Source organism: Boleophthalmus pectinirostris, unplaced genomic scaffold (genome assembly GCF_026225935.1).
Source record: "Boleophthalmus pectinirostris isolate CB_2022bp ecotype Guang Dong unplaced genomic scaffold, ASM2622593v1 HiC_scaffold_10, whole genome shotgun sequence".
Classification (NCBI taxonomy): domain Eukaryota; kingdom Metazoa; phylum Chordata; class Actinopteri; order Gobiiformes; family Gobiidae; genus Boleophthalmus; species Boleophthalmus pectinirostris.
The window spans coordinates 33,685,680-33,713,162 of NW_026570971.1; the positions used below are offsets into that span (position 1 = coordinate 33,685,680).

Sequence of the window (27,483 nt, forward strand, 5' to 3'; positions counted from 1 at the left end):
TCATCTACATGCAAATCTACATGCATTTCTTCAACAACATGCGCGGCATCAGTGGACAATACCGTGTCTGAAATAGGCTGAGAAGATTCACTCATAGTATCTTTGTCAGCCTTTTCAGTGTCTGACGTGCAAACTTGCGTGATTTCACTTTCATGCACATCTAGCAATATGTATCTCTTTTCAGTATCAAGCGGTTCTTTGCAAATGTGATCTATGTAATCAGCCAAACTTGTGGACACTGCATTCTCGGCGGTCGATTTTGTACTTACATTTTGAGGCCGAACTTCGCTTGGATGAGCTATTTCTTCAATCTGGGGGCACAGCGTGGAAGCGGTCAACTCTATTTTAATTGTTTCTGGAACTTCTGTTTGTAAAATGCTACTACTACTTACTTCTGGAGTAATATCTGGCTTTTTAGCAGCCATTTTGTCTTCTTCACTATCTTCAACGATTGGCTTTCTGATTATGCTAATGTATTCTACTACAGTCTCCTCTGCCACAACTGATTCTTCTGAAGGTTGGCTTTCACTATCCTCCATATTAACAGTTTCAGATGTAATTTGGGGCTCAGCTAACAAATCTTGTTCTTTTTGCACCTTTGCTTTATCAGTGAAAACTACAGGTACTTTTTTTACATCTTGACCAGGTTTCATAGCAATGTCATCAACCTTCTGGGGCAATTTTGAATGATCACTATCTTTAACAATATCTTTGGTCTCATCAACTGAAGGCTGAATTTCTACTGTCTGCATAGGTTTCACTTCTTGGATAACCCCTTTGCCCTCCTTAATTTCACTAACTTCCTTAACATTTTGACCAGGTTGCGCAATAATTTCAGATGTTTCTAATGCAACTTCAATAGAATCAGCATCACCAAGCACAACTGTATCACTAACAGAACTAATGCCATTTTCTCTAGTATCTACTTCTTTGGGTAACACTACATCTTCGCTGGCCATCTGTGTAACTTGCTCTGGCTTTGAAACTTTTTCCATCACATCTATGGAGTCTTGCTGTTTGTCTGAAACAAGCCCTTTTTTATCTTCATTTCCAACTGAATCAGAAGCGTCATTTGTAGATTCGGGCTGCAAGTGGACTTCGTCAAAACTGTCAAACTTCTGCTGAATGGTTTCTGCATCTTCTACTTTGGTATCCTCAACAGCCGGGCCAGTCTCTTGGATGATAGTCTGAATTTCTGCTTCTTGAATGAGTGGTTCTTCTTGAGTTGCTGGTAGGTCGATTTCTTTAGACACTGGCATTGTAATGGTATATTTGTCTTGCATGGGCTCTACTTCACCAGTGGATTTCTTAGACAATGGAGTTATTTTAATGTCTTCTTTTTCTGTAACATCTGGTGTTGCAGAAATGTTCATCTTCTCTTCATTTCTTGGTGCTTGCTCTGGTTTTGTCTCCAGGTTTGTCTCTGTTTTTGGAACAGTTGAATCAGGCATTTCTAGAATTATTGTCGCCACTTTGCTCTCTTCAATCTTTGCCAAAGCATCAATTTGATCCTTGACTGCCTTACAAACTGAGATATCCTTTGCATCAGGTTTCATAGGTTGAATATCAATTTGCTTTGGTTCTTCTACAGCTAAATCTTCCATTGGCTTGCTTGTTTGTTCTTTAATAGGTTGATCTTCTGAATCTTTGTCAACAGATTTTGTTTCTGTTATGGGAAGTTCTTGAGGCATTTCCAAAACAAGTATGGCCACTTTCTTCTCTTCAGTTTCTGCAATAGGTAGGCTGACATCCATGCGTACTACTGGCTCACTAATTGTAACAATATTTGTCACAGTGTCATCTTCAGTACGCATTTTTGTTTCTTGCTGTTGCATTGGCACATCTTCAGGAACTTCTCGGAGATCTTTCGCTACCTCTGTTTCTACATTATCAGTTGTATCCATTGATTGAATAGTGTCTGGCTTGGTACTAACCTGAGGCTGGTCATCAGATTCTGGCATTTCCAAAACTATTGTAGCTACTTTCTTCTCTTCCATTTCCCCAGAGCTTACAAACTCAAGTGCAGCCTTTGTAGAAACTGGCCTCATGCTTTCAGTAGTAGTTTGAACTTCACCTTTTTGAGCTTTCTTGGCTTCCTTACTTGGAGTTTCAGATAATTCCACTACTCTTTCTGTAGGTGTATCTTGTTTTGGCTTGAAAATTGTTTCTTTGAAAATTGTTTGTGGAACAGTGCCGGGCATTTCCAAAACTATAGTAGCCAATTTCTTAAACTCATCCACTGGATCTGTTGGAACGTCTATTGGAGACTCTTCTGATGAATCTTGAGACTTAATTTTCTTCCCTTTAGACTTGCGCTTTGGTGGAGACACACTGGCAGTCGTTTCAACCACAGATGGAGCCTGAATTTTAGTTTCATCGACCTCCTTTTTGGACAGTTCTGAAGATATTTTAGATTTTTTGGACCTTCTTTTTGGTGGTGAGAGTCCACTGTCTTTAGAAAGTTCTAAAGCACTCATTTCTGTTGGAAATGTTTCAGTATTGGATTCTTCTTTGGTCTCTTCTTCTTCCTTTTTAGGAAGTTCTGGTGAAATTTTAGGTTTGCCCTTTGACTTTCTTTTGGTTGGTGACAAAGTGCCATTTTCATCCATAGATTTTTCAGTTGATATATCAGCAACTACAATTGGCATTTCAATAATAGCTTCAGTTGCAAATTGAGTTGTTTTTTGTGAATCTAAATCTTGAATGGAAGAAATGTTTTGACTGTCCAGCTCTGTGTCTTCTTTTGATAGACTACTTATTTCTAAAACAGTAGTTTCAGTTGGAGATCTTTCAGTCTTGGGTTCATCTTTGGTCTCGTCTACCTCCTTTTTAGGAAGTTCTGGTGAAAGTTTAGGTTTGCCCTTTGGCTTTCTTTTGGTTGGTGACAAAGTGCCTTTTTCTTCAATAGATTTTTCAGTTGATACCTCAGCAGCTGTAATAGGCTCAGTTGCAGGTTGAGTTGTTTTCCATGAATCTAAATCTTGATCTAAAGAAATGCTTTGACTGTCTAGCTCTGTGTCTTCTTTTGGCATGTCCTTCTTAACAATTGCAGGAGATGCTTTGGGACTTTTTGGCTTTCTTTTTGGTGGCGTTAATTTTCCATTTTCTGAAACCTCTGGAATATTTACAGACTCAGATGAAGCATAAATTTCTTGAGATGTTTTTTGTTGAAACTCTGCCATCTTGGTTTTTCTTCTTGGCACCACCAACTTGGGTTCCTCCACTGTTTCCTTATGCTCTTGATCTACTTTAGCTTCCTCCATTTCGAAAGGCTTGGTCTCCTCTATGGCTTCACTCATTTTCACTTCTTTAGGTGCAATTTCTGGTGAAGATTTTGACTTTTTAGACCGCTTTTTGGTTGGAGAAAGCTTAGCAGTTTCTTGGACACTTTCTTCTTTGGATCCCTCAATAAAAATTTCGGTTGGAGGTGTAGATTTTGATTTCTTTCTCACTGGTACCACCACAGCATCAGTTGTAACAGAACTTTTAGTTTCTTTTGGTTGAATTTTTGGACTTTTTGGTTTGCGTTTTGGTGGTACAGCATCTTCAAGAGTTGAAATGTCTTCTGGTCTGGTCTTAACTTGCTCTTCGGTAATTATGTCTTCCATTTTGCTTCCAGTTTCACTTGGAATTATGAATGACTGTGAATTGTCAAGAATAATTGTAGAAATCTTTTTAGTTTCCAAACTTTCTTGTTGAATTGGTTGCGGAATTTGAGTTTCAATTTTAATCTGTTTTGTCTCTGGTTCAGTAGTCACCATCTTGGATCTTCTTCTCAATGGCACAGGCGTTTCTTGACTTGCAGCTTGAGTAGTCGGCTCCTTAACCTCTTTAGTGTCTACAACCATTTTCTCAATTGGTAAAGAGGTTTCCATTTCAGTTCCTGAGTCTTCCTTTATTGTCTTAACTTTCTCCCAAATCATAGACTCTTCCATGCGTTGGGAAATGTCACATACAACAGACTCCACTTCCATTGGTTCGATTACATTAATCTGTTTCTCGTCCTCTTCTGCAGATTGGTTGATGGATTGCATGCTGGCTGCTGGGGTCATTTGAGAACGCTTCTTTCGCGGAGGTGCCACTAAAGACATTTCACTGGACATTTGAGCAACTGTAGGTTTAAATTTGGGTCTGGCATCAAGCTCCTAGAAAGAAATCAAAGAGAAAATGTATGAATGAAGTGTTCAAAATTACTAAATGATTTTTAGTTAGTACAGTTTTTATCACATGAAGAAATCATACTGCTGTGTACGCTTTCTAAACTTTGTATGAATTATCAAAGAGCTGGTAGCTGTTTCTAGCTTTTCTGTAACTTTCCACAGTATGGCATTAACCTTATCTGTCTCCATGGGGACAAAAAAGCACAGGCCAACTTACAGGTCAGATATGAGGATAGGCTTTCTGACTTATAGTAAGAATGCATGTTTCCAAGGCAATATGGAGCCATAAAAAGCCTAATTCTAGATATACACGTTTAATGCCATACTATGAAAGCTTGTTCACTAAAATAAGCTAAATTTAAGGAAAATAATGTGATAAAAAAAATAAAAATAAAATACCTCTTTCTTTTTGTTAAAATTGTTCTTCTGTATGTCAGCTTTGGCCAGAGTCTCTGAACTCTCCTGGTCCAATTTCCCAAAGACTAAAGGAGAGAGACAGTCAGAGAGGAACTGCCAGTGTGAGAGCGCCTCCTGTAGGTCCAATTTGTACTTTTCACCCTCCTCCAATGATTCCTAGGAGGAAAAACAGTCTCTTATAAATCGGTACAAAAACTTTGCGAAATTATAACACATTAAATAGAGGAATGTGTTTAAAATCACTGCTATTCTCATTGTAATAAACAGTAATTATAGAATGTGAAGCAGGAACTGTTGCACTGAACATCTAAACTGTAAAAACAAGACATGTATCTTCACTACACCATTTAAATATATTTTAAAATTGATTTATTGGTTAATATTGATGCCTGTAATTGTATTGTAATTTTAAATGTACTTTAAACAGGGCCTTTTGGGTTTGTAAAACACTTCAGAATTTCTTTGTTTACAAACTGACTTCTACAAATAAAATATCCTTGACTATCAAAAGGCGTGAAATAAAGAACACTACAGTAGCTATCTGACACAAAATACAGCTGCAACTTTAACATCTGGTTATCAGTGATAGTGTAGACCAGGGGTGTCAAACTCATTTTTGTCTGGGGGCCGTATCCAACCTACTTTAATCCCAAAGGGGCCGGATCAGAAAACTCATGTCATATAAACCCCAAAAATAACAATAAGTTCAAATATTTGTGCAGAGAAACACAAATCTATTACAGAAATCTTTTTTAATTGATGAACTCTTTCTTATTATAATATTATAATATTATGAACAACTTGAAACTTTAAGAAAAATGCAATTTCAACACAATGTTTTAACATGAACTTGTATGTAAATAAGAATAAGTCCATTTATCTTGGAAAACCCTGCACTCGGCTCCACTTTTCTCCTGTTGGACATTTTTCTGATGAGGGTGTCACGGTCAACAGTCAAAACGATCGTCCTTTAAGAGCGTTTGGAAAGAGACAAGTCTTCATTTGTGCTGCTCTGGTGGGAGGGGCCACGTACAGAGACGCTGGAGACGCTGCTATGCTAAGCACCGCAGAAAATTAACAATATTTTAATAGAAAATATAATTAAAATATTTTAGTAGAAAATCACCCAAGGGCCACATTAAAGGTCTTGGAGGGCCGGATCTGGCCCCTGGGCCTTATGTTTGACACCTGTGGTGTAGACAATAAATGGCAATTGCAAGTAGCAGTAACATGTACTCTGTTCTATGCTTTAAACTCACCTGTAGAGAATCACTGGACTCTGGGGTCTCTCTGCTGTTCCACTTTTGGAGGTTTTGGAGACAATCTTTGAAACAGCGATCTGCATTTGTGGAACAAGATGACTGATGGTCTGATAACCGTGATTTGAGACTGGAAAATAGAACAGAAACAGCAATAAACATTTTGTGAATATTGTCATGTGTTTACTATATATTTTTAATAGCTGGATTCTGTGTAAGGCGCTTTGAGCTGTTCTTGAAATATGTTACAAATAAAACTGAGTAAATAACATGAGAAAAGTAACATGACAAAAATATGATGAAGTTAACACATGAATATAGTAACTTGCAATACAGATAACAACACAAACATTCATTGTAAACAAGGTTAATTTTGTAGTTAAATTCACAAGGCACACAATGAACCTCAAGAGATAATTTAAGGTTATTCAGTTTTATTTCTTAACAGATTTCTATTTTTGATATTTGTATTAAATTGTGCAGATGGCGGATGGAACATATTGACCCACTGAGGCATGTCACTGGTATTTATTCATTACAACAAAAGTAAATTAAATGGGGAAAGATCCAGATGGGATTCAGAATGGAGTTGGTTATGTCAAAAAACGTGAACCAGCTGATAAAGTTACAGTACAAAATACAGAGGGAAGATTATTTTTAAGGGTTTTAAGATGTAATTCAAGCATAGCACAGTTTCTAAACTGGACACCAGATAAAATTGTATAGCCTTCAATAACAATAAAACTACCAATATTTATTACACTACACCAGTCAGGAACAATATACTAAAATAAGACCAATGGTGAGTCTGCCAAAAACAACCATTCATTCACACAACAGCAGATATGTGGATGTGAAGTTTTTAGACCTATGGAGTAATGCCGGGTGAACACTGTGCGATATTTTCGGCCGTGTCACTCTGCCCCAGCTTAAACTGTACTACCAAATCACAGGGTTTAAAAGTTCACAGCTCACGAATCATGTTCTCACACTTTACGAACCGATGCTCGAACGTGACCTGCCTGCGCACACTGTACGTTCACATAACGACCGGAGTTGTTGTTCCAGAAGTAGAAAACCACAGAATTAGAAAACCACAGTGCAGACACACAATGCTGATCCAGGCAAAAAACAGACGTGCTGCCTTGGTAATTTGTGTCATTCTCTGCGCAGACAAGCCCAAAAAGAAGAGGCGACGAATCTGGTCAAAGAAATGGCTGGGCAGACGTGGGCAGACGTGGGCAGACGTGGGCAGACGTGGGCAGACGTGGGCAGACGTGGGCAGACGTGGGCAGACGTGGGCAGTGCGGGTTGTCAGTTCTTCAGAAGGAACTGGAGGTAAGTAGCATCAAGTTTTTCACCAAGCTGGTGAAACTTCTGTTCTGTGTTGCTGGATTAGCTGCTCCTCCATGTCCTGTGTCCAAAACACTCGCCGGCGCCATCGTCCTCCACAACCTCATATCCTGCTTCTGCTTCTGTGTCCGCACATGCTCAGTCTGACAGATTCTGGCAAATCAGCTTGCGGAACTACTTCAACAGAGTGAAACCCTCACGAGAGGCGACTGGATTTCAAACAAGTTTGATTTTCTTGCAACCTACGAATGTCGATCGGAGCTGGTCGTGAGGTATTAATCGGTTCTTTACCCCATGTTTACTACATGAAGCACGACACACGATGAAGCCAAAACTCGGCATGATCCCCAAAATAGTCGCACGAGTGAAAAATCGGCTCAAAAAAGGTCATAAATCACACAGTGTACACCCGGCTTAATACTAGTTATTAACAATTAGTTAGTGTTAAGTGACATGGGGATGAACCATGATCTTTCCTTGAGTTACCTCTTAATGACATGTATAATGATTCTAACTGCATGAATTGTCATAAAGTCTGCATTGTGATCATTGTTGTAAAAATGTGATATGATTCCAGTATCGGTCTCATCAGATATTAAGGCAAATGCTTTGATATCGTTATTAGCTGATAACAATATTTGGCACCGATACATTAAACAGATATTTTTGTGTGCTGCCCCATTCTCTGTGTGCTCCTTTTTAATTATTCTAAATAAATAATTAAAACAGAGCATTATATTATATGGCTGTATGTTACACCAACATGTAACATAATAATTTTATACAATTGGTTATTATTTTTTATAAAAGTGAAGTTAATTTGTGACCGTTACTTTTACTTTACTTATACTTTTGAGTATTGCAAAATTGACTGTTGTGAGCTTTAAGCCATATTATAATGCTGTTACCTCCTCAAAAACAGACCTGGAGTTGTGTTTTGTTTCATTCACACATGTTTGAGTGAACACCTACAACATCCTCAAGGTTCAAAATGCTCTGTTCCACGTTGTGATATTATGAAGCAGTCATTTTCAGCTACCTTTTATTACTATTTTGTTCAGCAGAAATAGGCAATTCTAGAGCTGAAATCATCCAAATGATTCTAGTGAAGGTACCTTATTTTCCGCATTATTAGGTGCTCTGGATTATAAGGCACACTGTCATTAAATGGTCTATTTTCAAACTTTTTTCAAAAATAAACCGCACCGGGACTTTAAATGGAAACCCAACAGTGTGATGGGTGAGTGGTTTTGTTTGTTTGTTCGTTCACAGGTGACTCTGGGCTTTGTTCAGTTGTGGCGTGTAGGGAGGGTGTGTCTGGGACCAACGGATTGTCGGCGTGTTCGCAGTGACTCAGTTGTTCAGTCGTGTCTAGAAGTGGCACATTGCACTCGCTTTTTCGGTTCGTTCCTCCGTTCCGTTCCTCGTCGGTGTGGAGTGATGAGTGTGTCTGTGGGTGTGTTTGGCTGTGCGGTCGCTGTCTGCTCCGTGTGTGTTTGTGTGTTCTGCGGGTGGTGTGTGTTTGTAGTTTACTGAAGTCGTGCTGGGACACCTGAGTGGATTCATGTACAGGTCACTCTGGATTGCGGCGCACAGTCGTTTTTTGATGGGGTTAGAGGCTTAAGAGCGCGACTAATAGCCCGGAAAATACGGTACATAGAGTTTAAAAACACAGTGGAGCACTTCCTGTATTACCACATGACATTACAAGGTGGAAGAGTGTTTTTTCTGTTTGAGAGGAGAACTGATCCTAAATATGCAGGGTTTGTGTGAATGAAACAAGACACAACTTCAGGTCTGTTTGTGATGAGGAAACAACATTATAACATAGATCAGAAAATATCGTAATATGGACCCATAATGCATCAGTAAGGTTTGAGATTCATCACATGATTTACCTGTCGTGTTGCTGGGATAGAGACTTGACCAGTGTAGTCACGTCTGTGGGGAGCTCCTCTGTCTGTGGAGCTGAGGCCACCTCCTTGAGCAGCTCATCCAGCTTCACTCTCAAACCCTCCAGGGACTTCTCACAGTTCTGAAGGAAAACAAACTATTAGTCATCACAAACCTGTTAAAAGCGAGTGATTAAAGGGGAGTGTTTGGGTTTGTGTAATTCAATATTTTGGGGACTTTCTGTACTGTGTTGATTATGCTGGCTGCAACCATAGCCAGGTTTCTCTTGTAAAAGGTCCTTTATCTGATTTTCTTCCCCATGTATTTGAGCAAAATGTGTCTTGCCTCTGTACAAACATGTTGTATGAGCAGCTATTGAGCTCTTGGTGTCTGCATCCAATTAGAAAGCTTTTTATTGTTGTTGGCTTTACTGTTATGGCAAAACTCCACTGTGATCTGTTGTGAAAAGTGCTCATAAACTCATTCCAGTGTATAATTATGATGCTCTGAATGCATACGGTAAGTGAGGAAGAACTTGGGACACTTCCAAACTCTTTCAAATGAACAACAGTAGTTCTGTTTTTCAAGTTTTAACACAGTAAAAATCGAGTACAGCAAGTGAAAAAGTAAACGTATAGTATAAAAATGTAAGTACAATGCTGCCCAAAAAAAACCTTTAAGACTAGAATAAAAGCTTATTTGCATGTAAAGGTTAAGTTAAGTTTTGAAGGCATGGCTAGGGGGTAGTATTTCCAAATAATATATTTTTTAAAAATCTCAATGTATTTAGTAAACCACCAATCAAGTTTGGACTCACCCTCCCATTCAATGTTTTTTTTTTTCTGTTTACAACTTTCTACATTTGATATACATAAAGCAGAAATCAAATATATGAAGTAAGAAACAAATCCTCAGAATTAGTACTGTATGTGGTCATAACGGCTTGTCAAAGCCTGATCCCGTCAAATCTCAGAAGCTCAGCAGGGCCGGGTCTGGTTAGTACTTGGATGGGAGACACTGGGAAAAATCAGGTGCCACAGGGAGGTGCCAGTCGTAAAAAAAAACTGTTGTTGTGTCCTTAGGCAAGGCACTTCACCCTCATTGCCTAGTATGAAAGTGGTGTGTGTGTGAGTGATGGTGGTGGTCGGAGGGCCCGATGGCACCGATTGGCAGCCTCGCTTCTGTCAGTCTGTCCCAGGGCAGCTGTGGCTACAGTCGTAGTTTACCACCACCGGGTCTGGAGTGAATGAATAATGCTCTGTAAAGCGTCTTTGAGTGTCCAAAAAAGTGCAATATAAAACTGATGCATCATCATCAAATTAGCCAAGCTTTGCTTTGTAATTTAGTAGAGCTTTTTTCTTTACAAAATGATTCCATATATCTGGCTTCATAAATCTGATATCTTCCATATGTATATATAAAAATATGTATATGTATATATAAAATGTTGAAAGTGGTAAGAAAAAAGAAAAAAAAACATTGATTGAGATTATATGTCCATAAGTGAAGTAAGTTGTAACCTTGAGGCTGTTCCAGTGCTGCTGGAGCTGGCTGATGTTGTTTTGTGGTTGGCTGTAGCTCAGAGCCTGGTCCAGAGACCGGAGCTCCCACTGCAGAGCGGAGGTCCTCTCCTTCAGCCCTTCCGCCCTCTGCTCCACCTGCCGCTCCAGCTCCTCCACACGCGCCTCGCAGGAAGTCAGGTGCTGCTTCACTTCCTGTTCGGAGGTCGCGCAGAGGTCGTGAAGATGGCTGACGTCCAGATTGAGAGCGTCTTGTCCTCCAGGAGTGCACAGGTTTAACAGTCTGTCTCTTGCCTGGTCCAACTCCAACATCTCCCTCTGCTCCCTGTGCACCGTTTGCAGCAGGGCCTGGAATAACAAACAAACAAACAAATAAATAAATAAAAAATAAATAGCTCATACTGTATATTCTTATAAATCAATGTGGCAATTGAAACATATGTATAGAAGTAAACAAATCTGTAACTTCCTTCTTTAAACTAGATTTGTTTAAGCTTTGGTTAATGATTTTAAAGCCAAAAATGTTCTTTAAAGGAGCACTGTGTAACTTTCTGGTGTAAGGTTGGCCACATGCTTGTCTCCATTCCAGGCAAAGCAACACCATCTCCACAAAGTTATTTAATAACTACTTAATTAAGGTCTTAAGGTCAGAAGCTGGGTATTAATTACAAAGCCTGAATCATTCCTAATAAACTATTTGTTCATATAAATGAAGTCTTTGCTCATGCTATGTGTAATTATGGAGTAGTATATACAGCGTTTCTTTACCTTGAGAGTGTTGATGGCGCTGTGAAGTCCTTGTTTATCTTGAGGGGCCGGTCCCAGAGCTTTGACCTGTTCTCGGAGCCAGTCCTGTGCTGCCTCGTGCTGCTCCATCAGCTGAGTGCACTGACGCTCTGCTAAGATGCCCTCCTCCAGAGAACTCAGGGACTCCTAACACACACAGAGGTTTATTCTATTAGTCCTGAGTCGTGGTTATGAGTCTAACAAAATAAAAACACTTCAACCAAGTTTACTAGGTAAGTATGTAACTCCATCATCTCTTTGTCTCCATAAAGATGTTCCTGTAGGAGTCATGTGTACTATGCCTTATTGGAACTCACCGTGAGCTTCTTGAGCAGGTCAGGGATGCACTGCTCCATCTCATCCCAGTTTGAGGAGGTCCAGCTCGGGTCCTGGGTCAACTCTGCCAGCTCTGCAGCCTGAAAAAACCAAGCAACTATGATGAATGAACTGTTACAGTGTTTGCAAACAAAAGCCTGCGTAAAGACCATGCATTCTCCAAAGCATTTGTAAAAACGGGTTTTGGCAACTTGACCACACAAGCGTAACATCAGAGCCTTGCGAGAAAACATGACATAAGTAGAAGTGTTACTGTAGTTTATTGAATTAGCAATTAGCACCAAAATGACCATAATTGCTGACAACTACAACAACATTACGCTGGACAAATCCCACCAAAAATGTTTTATTTCATCAAGCATTACAAATCCTACTTAAATAACTGAACTCTATAAATAAGACACAGATTTTTATTTATAGGTATTTGAACTGTCTTTAGCCCGACTGACCTGATCTGTGTTTACCTGTGTGCGTGTGTCTCTGAGCAGTGGAGCTAGTGCACTGATCTGGTCAATCATGTTCCTGGTTTGGTCGGCAGTCTGTCTCCTCTCTCCGAGTCCGGGCCAGGGGAAAACCCGAGGGAGGTCTGAGGTTTGAGTCTGCAGCTCCGAGAGACGAGACGAGAGCTGAGAACGCTGCTTCTGACAGGAGACCAGACGCTCCAGAACCCCCTGCAGAGAACTGGAGAGAGGAACATAAGAGAGAGAATAAAAAAATTAAAAAATAAATAAATGGGTAATATAGTTACGTTTCATCTTCTTCACTGAACAGAATGAAATATTAGACAGTTAGAATACATATTATGCAAATTCTATTTATGCCACAAATTCTATTTATGAATATAGAAAAATTTAAATGTGGCTGTTTGCTGAAGGTGTTCCAATCAGTGAGAACAGGTAGAGGGCGCTCTTGGAAATCAAAACTTTAAACAAAACAAAAGCCAAAGAGCAAAAGTCGCACAAAGAAAAGTATAATAAAAAGGCTTTTATTTAAATGGCCAAAGCCAACATGTTTCGACAATGACTGGTTTTCATTAGAATTATTATTAAGCCCTGATGAAGACCAGTAGCAATTTAAATAAAGGTTTTCAAACTATAGTTTTCCTCATGTAACTTTGACTTTTCCGGAGTGCCTGGATTTCATTTCTTTTATTTATCAATGCTTATATCCCAAACTAAACTGTAGTTATATTTCATTCACTCTCACACACTTGCTGAGCTGACAATCTCACTAGTTCACACAACTAGTTACTATATCAGACAACAAATTCATTTAAAGGATACAGGCAGGTATCCTTTATCAGACACAGGTAAACCTGATTGTGTTTATACCTTTGGTTTTGCTCTGCTGTCTGTAGCACCTGCCTCCACGTCTCCTCTGTGTCTCTCACTCTCCTCTGGATCTCATCTCTCTGCTCCTGGTCCAGATCTGGGTTTTCGCTCAGACTCTGAACTCGTGTCTTCAGCTCCACCATCTGACTGTCCCCGTTCAGTCTGCAGCCCAACACCATCTGAGGAGAAACAAGTTGATCAAGGTATTACTTACATCACTCAACATTTAGATGAACCAAAATAAAATATTAGTTATAGTTTTATTAGAACCAGATGAAACTAGAAAAGCACTCAGAGAGCGCAGACCTCCGCCAAGGACTACCCCCATTTTTTATCTAAATTGCGATAAAATCAGTCTTCTGGATCAGATCCGGATCAGCCTTTGGAATATGAAAGAGGATCCCATTGTCCATCCCTGAGTCAAATTTCATGGGGTTTGGTCAATAATTAACCGAGATATTGAGAAACAAAATTTTTGGCCCCATTTACCACAATGTTAGCTAAAATTTCAAAGTGATCCAGAATCCAGGGTTTCTTCCGGATCACCCCCAAAATGAAATCAGTTCTTCCTTTTCACATTTCCAACAAATCCTGAAAATTTCATCAAAATCGGTCCATAACTTTTTGAGTTATGTTGCTAACAGACAAACAAACAAACAAACAAACAAACAGACAAACAAACAAACAAACAAACAAACAAACAAACAGACAAACAAACAAACAAACAGACAAACGCCGGCAAAATTTAATTAATTTAATTATGTAAAAATGGTACCCGCTGTAGTTTAGGTCTTTATATTCATCTTTTATAAATACATAGTGAACTTAATCTTGTTTTTCTTAATTAATTGAAAGTGAATTAAAATAACAGATATTCTACACACCTGTGCAGTGTTGAGTCTCTGTTCTATCTCCGCCTGTGTGCCTGTAGCTCCAGTTCCCTTCTCCTCCTGTTGCCGTCGTAGATCTTGTACCCAGGATTCGGTGCTTGTGGCCTGGGCTCTGAAGGCGTCCATCTCCCTGTGGACGGTGTACTGGTCTTGGGCTCTCTTCAGCATCTCCTCCGCCTTCTGTAAGACGTCCCTCCACTGGTACTCTGCCTCTGTCAGCACCCGGTCCGCCTGGTGTCTCGTGTCCTCGTCCACATCGTCACGGTCCAACAGGCTCTGGGTTTGTCTCCTCAGATCTGAGAGTTTAGAGTCACCTTCAGGTTTGGAGCTCAGGATCATCTAAAAACAAAAATACAACTTTAATATTTGAGTAATCGATCTCTCCCTTATGGTTGGCAGAACAAGACTCAACCCACAACTAGTGCTGTCAAGAGACAAAAAAAATTGAGAGATTAATTATTTATGATCTGTAATTAATTAATCTAATTAATCTCTTTTTTAATCTCACCTAAAAATTGCTGAGAAAAGTTTCAACTTGAGGTATTTTCATTTAAATTCATTATTACATTATTGTGGCAGATCAAAAGACTGATATAGAACAAAAAAAGTGACTTTATAAAGTCATTTATTGTTTAACAAACTTTAAACTTTTATCATCATTATTATTACTATTACTAATCTGCATTAATAAACTCAACTTTACAACATATAAACCATAATCACTCTAGAGCCACATCAGCCCGTTTCACATTAGAATGTGTTTAATGCAGATTTGCACAAGTCTCACAGAAACCAAACTTAAAACCACATGACTCATTTGCATAAACTAAGCAGAGAAAAAAAAAAAAAACGCTCGTGTCAATGATGCAGTTCAGCTTCTGTCGGACTAAAGGACACGACTCAGTGGAATATGAGTGTTGTTTCTGTGACAGAGGGATGTTCTGATGAAGGTGAGTCTGTTCTGTTTGTGTCATGATGTTTTCAGAGATCAGACATGTGCAGGTTTATCACAGATGCGGCGAGAACGGGAATGAAAATTACAATTCTTTGCGGGAGTGATGTGTCCCAACAACACATAAAAACTGATTTTATAATAAGGCAACTCGCACACAAAAACAGAAAAAGTTAGAGATTAAAAATGTATTAATTAATTAATTTATTTATTTATTTGAGACAGGGACAGCGCACAATTTTTGCATTTACCTTAACAGGAGAGATGCATTGTAAATCAGGTTGTAGCATCAGTGCTAATTTCCACCTGTCGTCCCTGGGCAGATTCATTGATTGATTGTGTTTAACTGACCTTGACTATCAAATTAGAGTAACGCGATTAAAAAACATAACGCGCTAAATATGACTGTAATTAATTAATCGCAATTAACACGATAATTTGACACCCCTAAACACAAGCCTACGTCACCAGCCATTTTTCAAAATATACAAGCACAGGATATGAAACAATACACTACAACTTCACAAACTTGATGTGAAGTGCAGTAGTTTCATTAGTGAAATGCAAGCTGATTGTTTTATGAAGGGGGGGTGACTTAGTGCAGGAGCAAGGGAAGGGGAACTGAAACCGTCAAAAGCACTGCAACTAAACACACTTTCAAAACAATAAATGTGATCTAAATATGTTATGTGCTAACGATTAAAAGCCCATAGAAGTGAGTGTGATGTATGTAAGAAAACAGGGCTCATTGTCGTCTGTGTTCCCCACCTGTGCAGTGTTGATGGTCTGCTCTGGCTCTGTGTTCACGCCCACACTCTTCACTCGATCCTCTTTCTCCTGGACCCAGGCAGTGGTCTTCTCTTTGGTTTGGTTGTACTCCTTCATCAGGTTCTCCAGAGCACACTGCCGCTCAGACTGACCCAGGATCTGCCTCACGTCCTGCAGCAGCTCTGTCCACTGCCCCTCCATCTCCTCCACCGTCCTGGACGCGTCTGATCTGGTTTGCTCGTCTAAGTCTGGGCGTAAACTCTGGCCTCTCCTCCTCAGCTCCTGGAGTTTGGAGTCTCCTTCTGCTTTGGAGCTTAGAATGGCCTGGAAAAGTCAAATGGTTCATATAAACTTGGGTTATATGTCTTCAACTACAGTATTATTCTGCAAACAGGTGACTTATTAACTATTGATCTGTTTTTCTATTAATAAAGAAGCATTTTATGGAGATAAATTAGTCCCTGATTGTGGGAAAGAAGGACTGGCATGGATAGAGTTGTGTTTTAATTTGAGTTTTTCCTTGAGTGATGCAGAAAAGAGGAAACTACTGTGTGTGTGAATCTTCATGTATGTTAGTATGCACTGTAAAATAGAAAGTAACAAATGAAATGCTTTATAAGGATAGTTTATTTTTCAATTTTTAATACAATAAAGTCAGAATCTTTCAATGACTACATGGCTCAACCAGTTCATGAACAATATACAATTTATATAATAGTTGTTCTTCAATTGTATGCAGCATCAAGAGTGTAAACATGATCTTTTTACCTGAGCCGTGTGCAGTCTGTCCTCTGCTGTGGGCTGCTCCTTCACAGACGACAGTTTCTGCTGAAGATCTCTGAGGAACAAACGGGTTTCCTCTTTCTGGGAGACAAACTCTTTCAGCTACAAAACCATAAATAATATGCAACATTAATAAACACCTTCTATTCAGCTCAGTAGCAATATTTGATTTTTACTGAACCAAGAAAACAAGACCTGCTTTTCTCACTCTTCACCCATTTCATCTTGTTCACCCCTCTCTACCTCCTCTCACTTACTTCCTCCTACTCTCCTCCTCTTCCTCCCTCTCTCTCCCTCCTCCTCTCACCTGTTTCCTCTTGCTCTCCTCCTCCTCTTGACATACTCCTTTGCTGTGCTTTCACTTCTCTTCTCCTCCTCTCCTTCTTCCTCTCTCTCTCCTCCTCATCTGTTTCCTCCTCCTCCTCTCCTCCTTCTTCTTACCTGTATTCTCCTCTCATCATTCTTACCTGTTTTTTCTTGTTCTCTCTCTTCTCTCCCCTCCCCCTTTTCTTCTTACCTGTCTCCTCCTCTCCTCCTCTCCTTCCTCACATGTTTCCTCTTGCTCTCCTCCTCCTCTTGAACCTACTCCTTTGCTTTGCTCTCTCTTCAATCCTCTTCTCCTCCTCGTCTCCTTCCTCCTTTCTCTCTCCTCCTCATCTGTTTCCTCCTCCTCCTTTCCTCCTTCTTTTCACCTGTATTCTCACGCTCTCCTTCTCCTCCTTCTCACCCATTTTCTCCTCCTCTCGTCCTTCTGTTTTTTGTTCTGTTTTGTCTTGTTCACTCTCTTCTCTCCCCTCCCCCTTTTCTTCACACCTGTCTCCTCCTCTCCTCTTCCTCTCCTTCCTCACCTGTTTCCTCTTGCTCTCCCCCTCCTCTCCTTCCTCCTCTCTATCTTCTCCTCATCTGTTTCCTCCTTCTCTCCTCCTACCTCTCACCTGTTTCCTCTTGCTCTCCCCCTCCTCCTTCTCCCCCTTTTCTCTTGCTCTCCTCCTCCTCTCCTTCCTCACCTGTTTCCTCTTGCTCTCCTCCTCCTCTCCTCCTCCTTTTCACCTGTTTCCTCTTGCTCTCCTCCTCTTCCTCCTCAACTGTTTCTCTTGCTCTCTCTCTCCTCCCTTCCTCACCTGTTTCCCTCTCTGCTCTCCTCCTCCTCTCTCCTCTCACCTGTTTCTCTTGCTCTCCCTCTCTCCCTCCTCACTGCCTCTTGCTCTCCTCCTTCTCTCTCTGCTCTCCTCCTCCTCTCCTTCCTCACTGTTTCCTCTTGCTCTCCTCCTCCTTTCCTCCTTCCTCACCTGTTCCTCTTGCTCTCCTCCTCCTCTCCCTCCTCTCACCTGTTTCCTCTTGCTCTCCTCCTTCTCTCCTCCTGTTCCTCACCTGTTTCCTCTTGCTCTCCTCCTCTCTCCTTCCTCACTTTTCTCTTGCCTCTCTCTCCTCTCTTCTCACCTGTTTCCTCTGCTCTCTTCCTCTCCTTCTCACCTCCTCTCTCTCTCCTCCTCCTCCTCTCCTCCTCCTCACCTTCTTCCTCCTCTCTCTCCTGTTCTCTCTCCTCACCTGTTTCCTCTTGCTCTCCTCTCTCTCCTCCTCACCTGTTTCCTCTTGCTCTCTCCTCTCCTCCTCACCTGTTTCCTCTTGCTCTCCTCTTCCTCCTTCTCCCTCCTCTCCCCCTCCTCCTTCTCTGCTCTCCTCCTCTCTCCTTCTCACCTGTTTCCTCTTGCTCTCCTCACCTCTCCTCCTCCTCTCACCTCTCCCTCCTCACTGTTTCCTCTTGCTCTCCTCCTCCTCTCCTTCTCACTGTTTCCTCTCTCTCCTCCTCCTCTCCTCCTCACCTGTTTCCTCTTGCTCTCCCTCCTCCCTTCCTCACTGCTGTTTCCTCTTGCTCTCCTCTCCTTCCTCACTGTTTCCTCTTGCTCTCTCCTCCTCTCCTCCTCACCTGTTTCCTCTTGCTCTCCTCTCCTCTTCTCCCTTCCTCACCTGTTTCCCTCTTGCTCTTCTCCCTCCTCTCTCTCCTCTGCCTCTCCTCCTCCTTTCACCTGTTTCCTCTTGCTCTCCTCTCCTGTTTCCTCTTGTCTCCTCCTTCTCTCCTTCCTCACTGTTTCCTCTTGCTCTCCTCCTCTCTCCTCCTTCCTCACCTGTTTCCTCTTGCTCTCCTCCTCCTCTCCTTCCTCACCTGTTCCTCTTGCTCTCTCTCCTCCTCCTCCTCACTGTTTCTCACCTGTTTCCTCTCTCTCCTCCTCTCACCTGTTTCCTCTTGCTCTCCCCTCTCCTCCTCACCTGTTCTCTTCTCCCTCCTCTCCTTCCTCACCTGTTTCCTCTTGCTCTCCTCCTCTCCTCCTCCTCACCTGTTTCCTCTTGCTCTCCTCCTCCTCTCCTTCCTCACCTGTTTCCTCTTGCTCTCCTCCTCCTCTCCTCCTCTCACCTGTTTCCTCTTGCTCTCCTCCTCCTCTCCTCCTCCTCACCTGTTTCCTCTTGCTCTCCTCCTCCTCTCCTCCTCTCACCTGTTTCCTCTTGCTCTCCTCCTCCTCTCCTCTCACCTGTTTCCTCTTGCTCTCCTCCTCCTCTCGGGCCTGCTCCTCTGCTGTGCTCTGGACTTGTTTAGCGTTCTGGAGCAGGTTCCTCCACTGCTCCTCTGTGTCTTTGACCGTCTGCTGGAGCTGCTGTCTGCGACTGTCACTCAGGTCTCTGTGGTCACTCAGATTCTGCCCTCTTCTCCTCAAGTTATTCACTTTACAGTCGCCATCGGGTTTGGTGTTCAGCACAGCCTAAAAATACACAAGATTATGATTAGAGATGTAACAAAATGTAAAAGAAGCAGCAATTTAAAAGATATCACATCAAAATACTAACTAAAATGATAAAAGATCAATATTTGTCTGTCCTTACTTTTGACCAGACAAAAGTTTGGACACACCTTCTCAGTCAATGTTTTCTTTATTTTTTACTACTTTCTACATTTTTGGTACAGACAAAAGACATAAATATAGGAAGCAAGATATAGGGGATGGAATTATGTAGTAAAGAACAATACAACTAAATATTTTTATATTTTATTTTCAGATCCTCAAAGTGTCCACCCTTTGCTTTGTCGACAGGGCTGCAAATTCTTGGCCTTCTCCTCAATGAGCTTCATGATTAAGACTACATCTACACTGAAATGAATCACCGTTTCACCATATCAGAATCATATCGTTTCTGTGTCCACAAGTCTTCTCTGTCCACACAGCTTTGAACATATTTGTGGTGGTGTGGTGAGTCTGTTCTGTGCTTCTGTCGCGTTGGAGATGGTTCATGTTAAACTTTTCAGAGATTATCCGTCTGCAGGTCGTACACACAGACACACGTTTATATGAATGGACAGATATTCTAGCCTCTTAGCGTTTTGGTGGTGAATTACTTCACGGTTCATAGACCTACATCAGAGTATCAGTGTGCGTTCACACAGTGCTGGATCAGATCTGTACTCAGATGAAGTCGTGGGAGCTGGAGGCACCAGATCATTCCGTCTCTGGAGCTGTTTTCAATCGGATTAGTGTGAACGAACACTGCATCCACAACCAAAATGACTCAAATACAAACTAGTGTGGACGGGGCCTAAGTCTCCTGATATGGTTTTGTCTTCACTTCACCGGTGCACCATGTCTCTGGGTCAAGGAAGGCCACTTGTCAAAAGCAGTGATCAAAACAAATGGTGACTAAAAAAACTACAGTTGAGTTATTTTTTCTGTTTTCTACATTCCATATATGTCAGTCATAGTGTTGACACCTTCATTGAGAATCTACAGTGTAAATAAAAAATATGAATGAAACAGTGTGTCCAAACCTGACTCGTAGTATATACTGTATTTTCCGGGCTATTAGTTGCGCTCTTAAGCCTCTAACCCCATCAAAAAATGACCATGCACCCCGCAATCAGAGCACCCTATACATGAATCCACTCAGGTGTCCCAGCACGACTTCAGTAAACTATAAAGATGGTCCACCCACAGAACACACAAACACACATGGAGCAGACAGCGACCGCACAGCGACAAACACCCACAGACACACTCATCACTCCACGCCGACGAGGAACGGAACGGAGGAACGAACCGAAAAAGTGAGTGCAATGTGCCACTTCTAGACACAACTGAACAACTGAGTCACTGCGAACACGCCGACAATCCGTTGGTCCCAGACACACCCTCCCTACACGCCACAACTGAACAAAGCCCAGAGTCACCGTGAACGAACAAACAAACAAAACCACTCACCCATCACACTGTTGGGTTTCGTTTATAGTTCGGTGCAGTTTATTTGTGAAAAAAGTTCAAAAATAGACCATTTAATGACAGTTCGTCTTATAATTCAGAGCGCCTAATAGCCCGGAAAATACAATACTGTATATTTTCAAACCTCTTTCTTCATACCTGTGCAGGTGTCTATCCTCTGGTGGGGCGGGGCCTGTGCTCCCACACTGTGCAGTAGCTGTTGTCTCTCTCTGATCCAGCTCTGGGTGCTCTGACTCTGGTTTTCGAAGTCGTCGGACAGACTCTTGAGTTCAGCCTGAGTGGCCGTCTGCAGCACTGTCCTCCACTGCTGCTCCGTGTCCAGGACCATCCTCTCCACCTCGGCCCTCAGAGGCAGGTCCAGGTCTGGGCTCTGGACCAGACTCTGGGCCTGTCTGCTCAGATCACGGAGCTTTGAGTCACCTTCAGGTCTGGAGTTCAGAACAGACTGGAGACATAGATAACGTACAGTTTCAGTACAGTACAGTATCAAATAAACAGTCTTAAATAACCTTAACTTGTATACAATGCTTGAACTTACTGTCAAGTCACTGGGGCTACATAGGGATTATTTTAATAATTGACCGATCAGAAATAATGATTGATTAGTCAAACAATTATTTTTGTTGTAAATTTGAACTATTTGAAGATATTTTAATAAAATATGGAAACTGAATGCTTCAAGATAGAAATAATTATCAAATAAGTTTAGTGTTTTTAGGTTTCTGTCTAGTTTGGACCCTTTTATTAAATTTTTTACACTTTTTCGTCCAGTTTTAGTCATAATTGTGTTCGCTTGATTCATTCCTAACAACATATATATGAATTTTGATTAGGAATAACAAAAACATTTCACCCAAAGCTTTGGGGGCAGGAGTGCTACTTGGATATACAAAAATTGTGCAGAATTGTCCTTTTGGTGTCTTCAGTGTAGGAACCAGTTTCAAATACAAAGTAGGAAAAAACTGAGGCACTCAAAAAGTACAAAATAATTAAAAGCCTTTAATACCACATGGCAGATAAAGTTAAAATCACACCAACGCCTTTCGACCCTTCGGCTTCATCAGGGCAAACTCGAGGTGGATATCACAGTAAAGTAATAGGTATAGGGGCATAGGTCACATGTTCACAGTGGGCTGGCCCACAGTCCCCATGCATTACAAAGAAGCCAAACATGGCAGCTGTAAAAGCCTAAAAATCTGTGCAATTGAACATATTAAAGAAACAATAAGAGGAGGAGACAGACTGAAAAAACTCTTACAGAGAGAGTCCTGCTGGATCTACACTCTCAAGGCCACCCAGTTTCCAGGACTCAATGGAGTTAGATTTCTCCCCCTTCCTTTAAAACTACAAGCTTGAAATGTGCAATTTGTTCCTATTTTTAACACTTTGATCTCCATGAAACTGTTTAAGACTAACCCTTTAATATATTATACAAATTATAGTTATATCTGTAGCACTTTTGAATTTTTGCACTATATATATTCTTAAACTATGTATCTTTTTATACTATGTATTTTTATACTATGTATCTTTCTATGTATTGGTTGTTGGGATTTGTACTATTTATATCTTGTGTTATATTTAAACTTGAATAGTTTGTAACTAAAATATGTTAAGCCTACATGTCCCATCATGCATCAGTGGACTGTGGGCCAGTCACTGTGAACATGTGACCTACACCTAGAACTTTAAACCTGCACTGTGATATCCATCTCCAGTTTGGGCCAAAACGTGTTGGAGTGATTTGAACTTCATCTACCATGTGATATTAAAGACTTTTCATTATTTTGTACTTTTTGAGTGCCTCCGTTTTTTCCTACTGTATATTTCACCCATACCTGAGCGAGCTGCAGCCTCTCCTCAAACGTCCCCAGTGCTGGTATGGACATGATCTTCTGTTTCTGCTCTCTGATCCAGGTCTGTAGTTTTTCCCATTGGTCCCTGAACGCCTCAAAGTCCCTCTGAACTGCAGCCTCGCCTTGTGCTACGTTCAGGGCCTTTTCTGCAGCTCGGGAAACTCCGCTCCACTGCTCCTCTGTCTCTTTCACTGCGTCTTCTACGGCACGTCTTTGGGAATCGTCCAACGTCTGGTTCTGGGACAGATTTTGGTACAAACGCTTCAGATCCTGGACCAAAGAGTCGCCTTTGGGTTTGGAGTTCACACAGGACTAAAGAGAGAAAGGAAGGACAGAAGGAGGGAGGAAAGGAGACAAGGGAGCAAGGAAGCATAAATGGAAGGAAAATATAGCAGATAGAAAAGCTGCAAGAATAACCGCAATCCAATCTAAACTTTGATTTGAACAAACATAATTAACAAATCGAAAAGGCTGTAGTTTTTGAAGTACTATTTTTTTTTTCCTAAACAACAAAATCTCTTAACTTATTCTGAATAAAAACTACTAACCCTGTAGTTTAGATTTGTACAAACATGTTCTGAAATGTGATCCTTGTATTAGTTTGTCAGTTCATATTTCAGTCTTTTTGTCAATTCTTCTGGATGCACGTGAAATTTGACAAGAAACTTATTATTAAAACATAAATCGTAAAAGTCAGAAAATTTTAATCAGATATTTTTACCAAATCTTTCAGCCCTAGCGGGTATAGCAGGAGGATGAGGGGGTTTTCAGTATTCAGTCTACAGATTTAGTGCTACAGTTATTTAGTATAATTGATACAATAGTACAGGAATTATTAAAGTGTGGGTGGAAATCACTATGGAATTTGAAAACCCCTCATATTCAGAAGTAACAGAAAAAAAACCCCAGAGAAGATAAGCAAAGTTGAAACCAAAGTATAGCCAGGAAAAAAAGCTTAGGGTAAACATTTCAGAAATAGTTTAAAGTTCAGCACACATAAGTTTAAATGAAGCTTCAGTAATAAGAATTGTTCATTAATTAAAAGTTTTCAGTACATAATGTTAAGTTTTACAAGATTTTTACAAACAAATATAATTGTATTAAAAGGCTATAATCACATGATAGAATTGTGTGACCATTTAGATTCATATTACCAACCCTCCACCTAAATACACAGCAAAAAGTGGAGTGTTAAAATTGACTCTTACAGAATAAATTTGAACATTTTCTCAGGGTTTATCTGAGTCCAGTCTGTTCTAGAGTTAATTTAACATTTTTGGAAATGTTAATTAAATAACACTGGACCAAAATTCCTGTTAAACCCCAAAATCCAGAGTTATATTCACGTTTTGAGAGTAAACAGATAACACTTTGTAGTGTTATCCTGATTTTGATAAACAACACACAGAGGCGTTTTATTTTATTTTTACTTTATTTTAGTTCATTTAAGATGAAATTATGTACAAAACTGGTTCAAATGGTCTTCCTCTCACAAGAGTTTGAAGTGGTGAATGGGAGGAGCCAAATTAACTCTAAGAGAAGTTGAATTAACCTCAACCACATCAACTTTGGCAAATAACCCAAACTCAAACCCCCATTTAACTTTCAAATAGTTAAAATAACACTTTTTGGTCTTTAAAACAACTCTGAAATATTTTACCCTAAAATTTTAACCCTCCAGTTTTTGCTGTGTATTAACCTACAGGATCTTTATAATGTAATGGAACCAAATGTCTCTTACCTGAGCGACTTGGACCCTCTCTGTCACCGGCAGCAGCCTCAGACTTTGCAGCTGATCCTCCTGCTCTGAGATCCAGGTCTGGACTGCGTCGGTCTGGTCCCTGAACTCGCCCAGGTCTCGGTCTAACTGGGCTCTGGTCTGGGTTTTGGTCTGGACTCTGGTGTCTGCGGTCTTCAGGGCGTCTTCAGTCCGGTCCAGAGCAGACCTCCAGGACTCCTCTGTGTCTCTGATGCACTGTTGGATCTCCAGTCTCTGCTTCTGGTCCAGATCCTGGTCCAGAAGAGTCTGGCTTTGGAGTCTCAGATCCTCCAGTTTAGAGTCTCCTTCAGGTTTGGACTTCAGCATTGTCTACAGAAAACAAAAGATATATCAGTATCCTCACTAAAGAATTACAATATCTGATTTTCATTCATAATGCACTTTATATGTGAATATTCTTTATCTAGAACTACTAAAATCCCTCAGTCACAATAGTTTAACCTTTATTTGGTTAAAAATCTCAATGGACAATCTTTTAATTAATCAACTTATTGAAAAAATAATTACTGACTAGTTGAACACAGAAATGATCATTGGGTAACTACAGGTACTAAATTCAGAAAATATATATGGGTCCTCACACCTGATATTTATTTTATTTGGGCGCCAATATTAGAATATTGAGTACAGGTTCACAGGTCATATTCTAGACCAGGGGTGTCAAACATACGGCCCGGGGGCTGGATCCGGCCCTCCGAGACCTTTAATCTGGCCCTCGGCTGATTTTCTACTAAAATATTTTAATTATATTTTTTATTAAAATATTGTTATTAAGCAGCATCTCCAGCGTCTCTGTACGTGGCCCCTCCCACCAGAGCAGCACAAATGAAGATTTGTTTCTTTCCAAACGCTCTTAAAGGACGATCGTTTTGACTGTTGACCGTGACACCCTCATCAGAAAAATGTCCAACATGAGAAAAGTGGAGCCGAGTGCAGGATTTTACAACTTATTCCTATTTGCAAACAAGTTCATGTTAAAACATTGTGTTGAAATTGCATTTTTCTTAAAGTTTCAGGTTGTTCATAATATTATAATATTTTGTAAAAGAAAGAGTTCATCAATTAAAAAAGATTTCTGGAATAGATTTGTGTTTCTCTGCACAAATATTTGAACTTATTGTTATTTTTGGGGTTTGTATGACATGAGTTTTCTGATTCGGCCCTTTGGGATCAAAGTAGGTTGGATACGGCCCCCGGACCAAAATTAGTTGACACCTCTGTTCTAGACTTTCCTTAGTCCAGAAATATTGTGTTTTTATATTCCTTACAAGACCATATACAATGAATCGCAGTGTTATGATGGACAAGCTTCCAACCAAAAAAGTTTAACACTAAAAGCAGAAAAAGGGTAAAAGGAAAAGGAACCAGGAGATTTGTGGTAAGAATTCTAAAAACGGTAATGATTATATTTGTGTTAAAATCTCACCTGTGCCCTGCGTTTCACCTCCTCTGGCTCACTCTCTGTTTGCTCGAAGCTGATTGGCTCCAGCAGCTCTTTGATCCACTTCCTGGTTTCGTCAGTCTTGGATTTAAACCGGTTTAGATTCTCCTGGATCTGGTCCTGGGTCTGGACTTGGTCTTGGACTCGGGTCTCCAGGTTTTTGAATCTCTGGAGCAGGTTATCAGTGTCCTTCAGCAGACTGTCTCCTCTCACTCCCTGTCTGCGCACCGAGGACAAGAGGTCGGACAGAGCAGAGACTCGGGCACTGAGGAGCAAAAGGAGATTCATGTTATTCACTTTATTTTCATCTAAAGCAAAAGTCACACACAATGTACATGAAATTTAAAGTGTTACCCAAAGCCAGAGCCCATTAATTAAATATTTCAGTTCTAGAAAACATCTCACTTTGCATCTTGAAGTTCTTTGAGCAGGTTTCTGAGTCTTTCTGGATCCAGAGCCTGTTTCTCCTTCATCTGCAGCCACTCACTGAAGCTGTTGTGTTGCTTCTGCAGACTGAATAAAACATTTAAAAATATGTTACTTACTGCTTACAAATAGAGAGATGACTAGAAAGAGAAAAATATAAAGACTGACATCACTGGCATCTGTTAATACATGAAGGGCACCACAGAATAAGCAGCTTCAGCGCTGTCATTCAAATTTAAAAAATTGGAGTCTTGATACATGGGTCACTAAGAGAGCATTAAACTTGCACAATCACCACATTAAACATGACACTAAACCAAGACTTGATCAGGACTACACCAGGACTAGAACAGGACCAAACCAAACATACATTAGAACTTAAACTGGGTCCAAACCAGGTGCAAATGTCTCCTCATACAATTCCCAGGAGGATGATGCAGCCTCACCTGTGCAGTAGACCGAGCAGCTCCTCCATCTGCAGCAGTCTGTTCTGACAGTGAGTCCTGAAGGTGTCCACCTCCTCCTGCTGTTCCCTGATGAAGTCCGAGATCTCGACCAGGTTTTGGTCTGGGATCTGTTTCTGTCCTCGGTTCACCTGGTCTCTGAGCTGGTCCAGACGCCGCTCCGGGTCTGTGGACTTCAGGAAACCCTAAAAACAAGGACAAAAACATGACATATAAAACACAAAAGTCAAACTAAATCTTTAAAAGAGGTTTTTAAGACTTTTATGTTGCTCTGAGGCCTGCAGGGGGCGCTAAACCACTGGCATAAATTTGTGTTAACAATAATGCAGAAACAGTGTTGTACAGACTCACAGTGAGTCTCTGGATGGTCGTCTCCACGTTGGCTGTACTCTCTGGATTCTCAAAGCACTCGTTCACTGAAAGCTGCTGATCCTGGAACCACTCCTCAAACGACTGCTTCTCATCTGAAGAAAAAAACAAAAAAACTGTTTATTTAAAATGTGTCATTATTTTCTTAACTGATAAAAACTAGTCCTAATCATAAGGATAAATCATCAAAACAGAACTGTTTTCTGTTTATATTACCTTGTATTTTGGGCATATTGGTAGTGTATATCACCTTGCAGTACCTATCAGACAAACTGTGGTGTTTTGTACCTTGCAGTACTTTGAGCAGCCCTTTGTCCCTCTCCTCTCTCTTCAGGTGGATCATCTCTCTGGTTCTGCTGAGGGCCTCTCGGAGTCCTGGTGCAGTCCACAGACAGAGCCTCCAGAGCCTGAGGACTGGCCACACTGGAGACCAGAGA

The 27,483-nt window shown here is 40.8% G+C and overlaps 1 protein-coding gene across 1 annotated transcript; it reads right to left on the reverse strand.

Moving 5' to 3' along the window:
• Positions 1–16: 16 nt before the first annotated feature.
• On the reverse strand, positions 17–27,483 carry LOC129409443 (nesprin-2-like). The gene is made up of 22 exons (XM_055155523.1): positions 27,335–27,483; positions 27,029–27,141; positions 26,660–26,862; positions 26,193–26,300; positions 25,773–26,052; positions 24,308–24,655; positions 22,549–22,803; positions 20,835–21,155; positions 18,977–19,204; positions 16,434–16,550; positions 15,666–15,989; positions 13,940–14,284; positions 13,056–13,234; positions 12,189–12,405; positions 11,706–11,804; positions 11,371–11,535; positions 10,603–10,950; positions 9,088–9,224; positions 5,837–5,966; positions 4,560–4,733; positions 393–4,145; positions 17–67 (listed from the first exon to the last, which is right to left on the reverse strand). Exons 1-22 carry the CDS (start codon positions 27,387–27,389, stop codon positions 17–19), a joined length of 7,950 nt encoding a protein of 2,649 aa, XP_055011498.1. The 5' UTR covers positions 27,390–27,483.